Source organism: Carassius auratus, chromosome 6 (genome assembly GCF_003368295.1).
Source record: "Carassius auratus strain Wakin chromosome 6, ASM336829v1, whole genome shotgun sequence".
Classification (NCBI taxonomy): Eukaryota; Metazoa; Chordata; class Actinopteri; order Cypriniformes; family Cyprinidae; genus Carassius; species Carassius auratus.
Window position 1 is genome coordinate 26,034,894 of NC_039248.1, and position 10,401 is coordinate 26,045,294.

Below are 10,401 nucleotides of genomic sequence, written 5' to 3' on the forward strand. Positions count from 1 at the left end.
TATTGAATATATTTTAAAATGTAATGTAATGTCAGCATCATTCCTCCAGTCTCCAGTGTCACATGATCCTTCAGATTGTCATGATCCTGCCCTCGTGTCCTTGATTTTTCCTAGTCTTGAGGCAGGATCATGGCAGACCCATGTTTTGTGTACAAGCGCATGGCCTTGTCTTTGGGCCATGTGCTTGTGTTGTCTCGTTCCCTTGCCCCGCCCCCTTGTTATCCTAGTCGTGTCGTGATTGTCCTATCTGTAACACCTGTCGTGTCTTAATTGTTCCCCCTATTTAGATCTCCTAGTGTGCTCTGTCCTGCGTCGGTTCATTGTGTTTCTCAGATGTGTTCTACTTATGTGATCGTGTGTGAGATTGTGCTGTACCCTCTGAAGTCCTTCTATTACCGTGAGTGTTTGTAGTTAGTGTCAAGAGTTTGTTGTCTTATCAATCCTGCCCTGTTAAGTTGTTTAGTTCCTGCCCTAGCTGTTGTTTTCCCCCTCGTGGGTTTTGTTTTCCCCCTTTTTGTATTTAATAAACCCTTTGTGTTGAGAATCCCTGTCTGCACCTGAGTTCCTCCCTTACCAATACCTGACAGAATGAACCGACCAAAAAGGAACTCAGCAGGCAGGAGGTCCCCCGAGCTCCAACACTTGTTGGAGTTCCGTCGACAATGTTGGATGTTGTCCCCCACCGACAGGAAGGGGGTCACCCTCCCATACTCGCCCGAGGGGGAGTGGATCCTTCGGAATTATGCCCGGCTGTGGGAGAGCATCTCCCAGGAGGAGCCACAGAGGTCCCCCCCACCTACCCAGCTGCCGGCGATCCCGGAGGGTCGTGTCCTGGCCGTGGCAACCCTGGGGGATCAGTTAGGTCCCTCCCAAGATCCTGAGGCACCTCCCACTACCTTAAGTCTCCCCAACAAGCGAGGGAGACGGCTTTCATGGGAGTCAGCTTCAGAGTCTTCGGCGTCCGAGGCTGCCCTGGCCCGAGACCAAACTCCCCAACCCGCCTCTGACCCAGCTGTAGCCTCTGCACCGCGCCCGAGGAGGAAGAGGAGGAAGAAGGGGCCTGCCGGTCCTGTGACCCTGTCTCCTCCCGTGCCAGCAGCGGTGAGCGCTGGCGTGCCCGTGCCAGCAGCGGTGAGCGCTGGCGTGCCCGTGCCAGCAGCGGTGAGCGCTGGCGTGCCCGTGCCAGCAGCGGTGAGCGCTGGCGTGCCCGTGCCAGCAGCGGTGAGCGCTGGCGTGCCCGTGCCAGCAGCGGTGAGCGCTGGCGTGCCCGTGCCAGCAGCGGTGAGCGCTGGCGTGCCCGTGCCAGCAGCGGAGAGAGCTGGCGTGCCCGAGCCAGCAGCGGTGAGCGTGCCCGAGCCAGCAGCGGTGAGCGTGCCCGAGCCAGCAGCGGTGAGCGTGCCCGAGCCAGCAGCGGAGAGCGCTGGCGTGCCCGAGCCAGCAGCAGTGAGCGTGCCCGAGCCAGCAGCAGTGAGCGTGTCCGAGTCAGCAGCGGTGAGCGCTAGCGTGCCCGAGCCGGGAAAGAAAGCTGTATGCAAGTCGGCAGTCGTGAGAGCGGAGGAGAGAGCCGCGGCCGACTCTGCAGCAAAGACTCTTGTACAGTCGGTTTCATCTCATAAGGAGATGCCAATTGTCCTAGCTGCTAAAGCATTTTCTGATTATTTGTCCCGTCTTGTCCAAATTTTAGAAATCCCCGTCAGTCCTGTCTTGTCCCCTGACCCTGTCCCCAGTAGTCCCAAATGTCCAGCCGTTGTCTCCCCGTGTCCTGTTGATGTGGCCCCGTGTCCCGTTAATGTCCCCCGTGTCCTGTGGTCCCCCCGTGTCCAGTAGATGTTGTCCCCCCGTGTCCAGTAGATGTTGTCCCCCCGTGTCCAGTAGATGTTGTCCCCCCGTGTCCCGTAGATGTTGTCTCCCCGTGTCCAGCCGTGGTCTCCCCGTGTCCAGCCGTGGTCTCCCCGTGTCCAGCCGTGGTCTCCCCGTGTCCTGTTGATGTGGCCCCGTGTCCTGTGGTCCCCCCGTGTCCAGTAGATGTCGTCTCCCCGCGTCCCGTAAGTGTTGTCCCGCGTCCCTTGTCTGGTCCTGTCATGTCCCCTGTCAGTTGTCCCGAGACCCCTCCCCGTCCCTCACCACCCAGACCTGCCCGTACCCCCCGTCGTCAGCCTTCGTCCTGTCCTCCTAGGATTCCTACCCCTCCCACCCGCCCTGGTCTGTCCCCCATGAACTTTGTGGTCCCGCCCCCTCCCCTTCCCTGTTTGTTTTTTTTGATTTGTCACCCCAACCCTGCCGTTGTGTACTCATGTTTGCCTTTGTTGTTATTTGTCATGTCCTGTTGGTTTGTGTCTGTGTCCCAGTCTGTCATGTCAGTCATGTCCCGTGTTTGATGTTCCCTTGAGGAGCGTCTGGAAGCCGCTCCTTAAGGGAGGGGTTCTGTCATGATCCTGCCCTCGTGTCCTTGATTTTTCCTAGTCTTGAGGCAGGATCATGGCAGACCCATGTTTTGTGTACAAGCGCATGGCCTTGTCTTTGGGCCATGTGCTTGTGTTGTCTCGTTCCCTTGCCCCGCCCCCTTGTTATCCTAGTCGTGTCGTGATTGTCCTATCTGTAACACCTGTCGTGTCTTAATTGTTCCCCCTATTTAGATCTCCTAGTGTGCTCTGTCCTGCGTCGGTTCATTGTGTTTCTCAGATGTGTTCTACTTATGTGATCGTGTGTGAGATTGTGCTGTACCCTCTGAAGTCCTTCTATTACCGTGAGTGTTTGTAGTTAGTGTCAAGAGTTTGTTGTCTTATCAATCCTGCCCTGTTAAGTTGTTTAGTTCCTGCCCTAGCTGTTGTTTTCCCCCTCGTGGGTTTTGTTTTCCCCCTTTTTGTATTTAATAAACCCTTTGTGTTGAGAATCCCTGTCTGCACCTGAGTTCCTCCCTTACCAATACCTGACACAGATATCATTCTAACATACTGATTTACTTCTTAAGAAAAAATGTTTCTGTTGAAAGCATGCATACCTTTTTCAATAGAAAGTTCAAAAGAAAAGCATTTAATAGACAGAAATTATATTATAAATGTTTTGTTAGTATTACTGTATTGGTACTTTTTAAATCAATAATATCCTTAAAAAAAGTCTTACTGACCTCAAACTATTGAAAGGTAGTGCGTATATATTAATAAAATCAATTGAGATATCAAATTAAGTCGTTTCAAGAAAGTGATCTGGTTTTGCCCATTTTGTTGAAATATCTTATTTGAGCTCAGTAAATTCCTTTTCATGTCATTCCTGTTCAACATCCAGACATCTAATTTATAAACTGAAAGGGAGCCAAAACTTGATTTAATTCGGAATCAGGCACATGCTTGTCCCAGAACCCTGTTTCCTGCCTCATCTCCATCACTGCACGGAGAGACACATAATTTGATATTCAAATGTTTCCACCCAGGAAATCAGACATCATCTTCATCAAATTAATTTTCAGTAATGTTCACTGTAGTGTGGTAATGGATTTGTCTCAGTAATGAGGGCAGCACTTGCCATCCATGATCATTTCTTCTGACACAGGGGAAGATTTTATTGCACTTTTATTTTCATTTCAGAGATCAGAGGAATTCTCATTTATTAGATCCATTGTGATTTCAACTGAACGTCATAGATGTTTAAAAAAAAAAAAACTCTTTGGAGAATAATATTATAATTGATGTAGATCCAGATCTGATCATTTGTGATAGTATTTGTTGAGAAACGTTTGAGTTCATATTAAAATAATGGTATTATGGCACTCTTCTGAAACTCTAGAGGAGACACATGTGGGGTTTACGGGGGTCTTTTATTCTCTTAAGTTCATTCAGAGTTCATTTTGTCTTCTTTTAATATTGTTATTGTCTAGAAGATACACCTGAGACATTAAAGACATCTCATTTGGGATTTTTTCTTTCCTATGAGAATCTATGTTATACTTCAAATTCTTATGTGCTCATTAATTTTAAGTTGCAAAACATGGTAAATACATTAATTATGGTGAATTTTAAAAAGAGAATGATTAACTTACAGCCATTTTACTCCATATTTTATTTTATTTCAATACTTTAACAACACATTTGTAACTTCACAGCCCTTTGACATCAGTTACATGTCAGTGTTTAATTATTTTTATTTATCTTTAATATATTTATTTATATTTTTATATTATATTTATATAATTATCAGCTTTTCATCATCTCAGGAAAAACCTTAAATTGGAAGATTCTGATTGGTCAGTCATAACAAAGTGCACAGCTGTCTCATAATGCAATGAAATGCCACTCCACTTTGCCAAGATTTCATTTCATTCCATTAAGATGTTGCAAACCCCTAAATGTCTTTCCAGGGAAATTCACTACTTTAGATTTAGTATTATTAGTGATTTTCGCATTGCTATTGTTCATAATAAAGATGAGTGACTCATCATGCACCGTTTGTGTTGAAGTGCTTTTATCTTTAAGTGACTTTACAAAGCGGGTTATAGTTGCATTGCATCTCCATCTTATCTTATTGTTTGCATGCAAAGGACAATTTACAGTATGTAAAATGGATAGCTATTGCTTAATGCATAATGCAACACTCATGCAAACCTTCTGGTAAAGACTATATCATGCGTAACCGCCTGTGCGGTTTTCTAGAGACTAGTGACAAGAGAACCATAAAGGCCTGAGCTGTCATGGGGACGTATGCTGTCATCTAATTGAAGAGAGATCGATGTATAAAGCACAAAGGCTTTAGGCCCCCCCATAGGACTTGTGCGGTAAGCATGATGCATAGAGCAGTAATGATTGTTTACGTCTGTCTTGAGGTTCAGTGATGATGACGGTTGAAGAGTAAATGGAAATGTGCTCTAATAAATTCTGCCATTACATACAAACCATTGTTCTCATATAAAGTGTGCGATGCAAATGATGTGGATCTCATACATTGATTTAAACTTTGTCTTTTCCCTAAAACAAGTGAAAAACTGATTTACACTGAAGGAGAGACCCAAGCCATTTCTAGAGACACTGGAATATCACAGAAAATGGATATTAGGGTCAGTTATTTGGCAGAAATCTTTTAAGTGTATGCATGTCAAATTTGCAGTGTAGTCAGTTGTGTGGTGACAAGTGAAGAAGTTAGTGGTCAAAGACGAGTTACGCAAAAACCTGTAGTTCCTGAAGTAGAGCTTTCGATTTGTTGTGGATGGTCTGTTGAACATTATTTTCTGAACAATCGACTGAGCAGTGCACAGAATATCGAGCAGCCGTACGTCTCTCCCTCGCAGCTGTGTTGTCATTTGCATCAAATTAAATACAGCATATAGATGTGTGGTTTCATAACCCCTGGTTATCGTGCCGCTGATGAGAATTGATTTGGATATTGCTTTTCAACCCTGCGCCAAAAGGTGTATTTCATATTTTTCCAACTTCACTCAGCAAAATGAACTCAAGCGATGTTAGGAAGAGTAATAATGTGGAAGATGATCATCATAAATCCTTCTCATTCTGCTCACGTTGTTTGGACCTAGGCCAATATTACGTTGTATAGAGGAAGGACAAAATGTCCTGTGAAAACTGAGACTTATCTCACTGAGATCCCGTACTCCTCCCAGAGGAACGCCCCAAACGTTCCCTCAGGATCAGCATTGTTCACTTTCACATGGCACGATGCCAGTACATCAATTAAAGAGACTACAGTACAGCGGGAACGTCCAGTCTAATATACAGCAGAGTCCAACCATCTGAGAACACAATGATAATCTCATTAAAACAGAAAACGAAAGGATTTTAATAAGTGTTACGATGTGAAAGGAATATTTAAGCTCTTACATAGGGATTCTACTCTTGGTCAGGAAAAATCTTACAGTGTATATATATAAAATGTATATACAATTTTTATTTATTACATGTCATGTGTGTGTATATATATATATATATATATATATATATATATATATATATATATATATATATATATATATATATATATATATATATATATAATGTCACAGACTTGGGGTACAATGGCTGGTAAAGGGTTTTTTCAGAGCTGAAAATGAGCACTCTGCCTAGACAAACTCCTAAAACCTTATCTTTCACAGAAGAAAGAAATTCTTACACGTTTGAAACAACATGAGGGTGTGAAAAATGACTTTGCAAAATTTTCATTTTCGTGTGGCTGATGTTTTAACTTTGAAATTTATGAAGTTATAAAGGAAGGGTGTGGAAGGTCTGACATGCTGCACATTATGGCTCAATAAAAAAAAATAAAAAAAAAAGGCTCAGAATGACTGTGTCAGTTTCTCGTCCTCTTTCATCACGATGACATGTAGGTCTGTCTCGATTTTTGTTGTGCAATATATTGCCCCAGAAATAATCTTTATTATTGTCATTTTAAAGGCCATTTCATGCCACTGAATATAAAATCATAATGTAACAGCATAAACTGCAAGAAGGCCTACACACTTCCAAATAACAACAAACTTTTAATTTTTGGAATATTTAGATTGTTGAAATTAAGGGTCCAAATAGTAAATACCTTAAAAAAATAACTAGTCAATAAACTTTTTTATTCAAAGTAATTTGAAAAAAAGGCACAGATACCATTATATTTTAATGATAGCACGAGACATAACAAATTAAACAATTTGACAATTTATGAATTACCATAGAAAGTTCTAAATTTATCCGAAATATAATTTTTTGTAACATTTAAATGCATTTACTGTCACTTCAACGTAATACATCCTTGCTGAATAAAAGTAATAATTTCATTCATTCAAAAAAGTCTTACTGACACCAGGCTTTAACAGTAGTTTATTTATATTATTTATGGCTAAGACTGTTGGTGAGATAAAAAAAAACAAAAAACAAAAACAATACAGGTATACACTGTTCATTGAAACACATGTTGACTATACCTGGGCCAGTTGTCATAAAAAGTTAAGAAACGCAAAACAAATAATTGTATAAAAGATATTCTACAGATATTTTAGTAATAAATTTTATACATATATACCATATCAGAAATTCATGAAAAACATTTCAGCCTCTTCATTCTACAGTTGGTGTTTTTTAGGTATCTCAGTGCAGTTTTACATTCTTTTGTTAATTACAAATATGACAACACTAGAATTACAGTGTATTTTGGAGCTAAAAACTCAAGACAAATATTCTAATTTAGAAACAAGGCATATACAAATCCACTGCTGACTATTTCTTTTTACTTCTAGCCTGTCTTATTGTACGTGATGGCAGTCTTATGCTAACCGTCCTGATTTGCGATCAGAATGACCTTTGGTTTGGCTTTCATGCTGCATCTGGCGGTGCTGTTCTAGGTGTTATCCGAATTCTGTATATCTCTGTTCTCCTCCGAGGTTGTCAGCTTCATGAGGATGCTCTTATATGCCATCTTAATCTTAGGGACCTTGAATGCGTACACTATGGGGTTAACGGCGGAGTTAGCGTGAGAGAGGAGGATGCCGATGTGAATGGCGACACCGGGCACTTTTACACTTAGGTAGTGTTCCATCGCATTCATTATGTGCAGCGGGAGCCAACAAACCACAAACAGGACCAGAACCAAAGCCAGAGAATTGGCCAGTTTACGCTCTTTATGGTAAAATGACGTGGACTCCGCGCGGTTCCCGACTCCTTTTCTCAGTTGTTTGGATATCATATTGAAGAGTAACAAGTACAGGATCATCATGAGGATGGTGGGTGTGAAGATGCAAGCGAGGAAGTTGAAGTTGACCATGTAGGACATGTCTATAACCTTGATGAAATCACACATAATAGTGGTGTTATGAGTTGTTGTGTTGTTTTTAGTGTGCCATCCGAACATGGGGATGAGGCCTAGTATAAAAGCAGAGAGCCAACATACAGTGACCGCGGCCCACAAGTGCTTCTTTCTGACTGCTCCTCTGTACCTGGAAATTAAACATTTTATTAATACAATATCAATATAATTTGTATAATATTCATAATACAGTTATTACTATTACATTTTAAAAGTTGTGGGTTTGGCAAGGTTTTTTTCTAATGTCTTTAAAAGTATCTTCTGCTCACCAAGGCTGCATTTATTTCATCAGAAGTATAGCGTAAAAACAGTAGGATAATATTGTGAAATATTATTAACATTTTAAATAACTGTTGTCTACTGTAATATATTGTAAAATGTAATCGATTGCTTGATCAAAGATGAATTTTCAGCTTAAGTTGTGCTGCTTCATATTTTTGTAGAAACTATGATACATTCTTGTTTTCAGGATTTTTTGATGAATGGAAGGTTAAAAAGAACTTGTAATATGAATCTTTTTTTCAATTTAATGCATCCTATATTGAATAAAGTATTTGGTTAAAAAAATTATAATTTCTTAAATTATTTAGCATTAAATGTAAAAAAAAAAAAAAAAAAAGTAAATTACAGACTCCAAACTTGAAATCAATGGCGTCATGAAAAGTTGCCATTTAAATGCTTGTAGATCATATTAAAAAGTAAACTTATTAAATCACATTAAAACATATTAAAAAGTAACTTTCGGAGGCAGTGCAAGTTATTATAGTTTGATTTGAAGACCATGAAAACATTTCTGTGAAATAAACACATTTTTAATGTACGATAAGATTATTTAGATTTCATGTTGACTTAAATAAGGGTTATGTTTCAAGTTGCACATTACTTAGAATCATAATCATCTTTAAGATCTGCAAGCATTTGCTTTCCTCCTTATCAGCGAGCTTGATCAACTTGGCAACCACACAAGAAGGTCTACAAATATGCATTGCAAAAAAAAAGCTTGTCTATGAAATGTTCAGACCTGAGAGGGTTATAAACACGCAGGTATCGGTCCACAGCGATGGCCAGCAGCGAGTGAACGGACGCCTGGGTCAACACGATGATCACACAGCTGAAGAAGAGACAGCCGTAAAAACTAGTTTCCAAACGTCCATCAACCACCACAGCGAGAGGCACAGCCACTGCTCCCACAAGAAGATCAGCCACCGCCAGAGACACAACGAAACAGAATGTGGTCTGACTAATGGCACGGCACGACCACACGGCCCAGATCACCAACATGTTCCCCAGGCAGCATCCTGCAGCGATGAGTACCTCCAGGGAAGTATAGACCACCTTCTCACTATCAGACATGTCTACAGTAGGCACAGGAACTCTACAGGAACTTGCTTTAAGTAGTGGTGGTTGAAATAGGAAGTTGTCTTGACACATGCAGAACCAAAGATGCTCACACATGAGCAAATCGTTTTTTGCAAGATCATGACTTTGGCCTGGTTTTCTCTGAATTTAAAAAGAAATAAAGAGAATGTTTCAGAAATTTGAAAACAAAATGTTTATAATTAAATAACCAAAATATTTTTAATTATAGGTGACCACGGACCACAAAACCAATCTTTAGTGTCAATTTTTCAAAATTGAGATTTAAACATCATCTGAAAGTTTAATAAATAAGCTTTCCATTGATGTATGGTTTGTTAGAATCATAGAATATTTGGATGAGAAACTATTTGAAAATCTGGAATCTGAGGGTGCAAAAAAAAAAATAATCTAAATTCTGAGAAATATATAAGTTTTTATATATTTACAGTAGGAAATTTACTAAATATCTTCATGGAACATGATCTTTACTTTATGATTTTTGGCATAAAAGAAAAATCGATCATTTTGCATACAATGTTTTTTTAGCTATTGCTAAAAATATACCCCAGCGACTTTGACTTAAGGTTTTGTGGTCCATGGTCACATATTTAAAAACGAAGTTGATATACTACCATTCAGAAGAAAGATTTAAACTACTTTTTTTTTTCAGTAACAACACATTAAATTAATCAAAAGTGACAGTAAACACATTTATAATGTTACGAAATATTTCTTTCAAATAACTGTTGCTCTTTTGAACTTTCTTTTGAACTTTCTAAGAAACATGAAGATAATTTTATTTATAATTAATTATTAATTAATTCATTTTTAATTATAATTTCAACATTGATAATAAGAAATGCTTATTTCTGTTTCATACATAAACATATTAAATGTAGATCAAATACATTTCAGGATCAAATAAATGCAGCCTTGGGGACCGTATATAAGAGATTTCATTAAAATATTTACCAATCACAAACATTTAAACAGTATATGATAATGCATTTTTTAGGTAATTCATTTGGCCACTATTTACATTTAGATTTTTGCTAGCGCCACGCTCTGCTGATTGATCTATATTTATAAATGTCATGTACTCTAATTTCTCTGTTGGCACCAAAAGCAATACACCCCTATAGTCATGTGCCATAAAACTGTGGCTAAGCTTGTGGCTGGTTAATCAGGAAGCTGCTGGTTTGATAATTTCAAGTGAGTCAACTAAAATAGTTTTTGTGCTCTCGAGCAAGA

General features: G+C 40.0%; 1 protein-coding gene across 1 annotated transcript; it reads right to left on the minus strand.

Moving 5' to 3' along the window:
• Positions 1-6,630: 6,630 nt before the first annotated feature.
• Positions 6,631-9,235, minus strand: LOC113088857 (adenosine receptor A1-like). Its single transcript, XM_026255853.1, has 2 exons — positions 8,813-9,235; positions 6,631-7,921 (listed from the first exon to the last, which is right to left on the minus strand). The coding sequence occupies exons 1-2, from the start codon at positions 9,220-9,222 to the stop codon at positions 7,327-7,329; spliced, it is 1,005 nt and encodes a 334-aa protein (XP_026111638.1). The 5' UTR covers positions 9,223-9,235; the 3' UTR covers positions 6,631-7,326.
• Between the last annotated feature and the right edge of the window lie 1,166 nt (positions 9,236-10,401).

Excerpts from the sequence above, each read along its gene's own strand:
- LOC113088857 (XM_026255853.1), bottom strand. The coding sequence starts at position 9,222 with ATGTGTCAAGACAACTTCCTATTTCAACCACCACTACTTAAAGCAAGT. Across the intron at positions 7,922-8,812 it reads CGTGTTTATAACCCTCTCAG|GTACAGAGGAGCAGTCAGAA; the intron begins GTCTGAACATTT and ends TTTAATTTCCAG.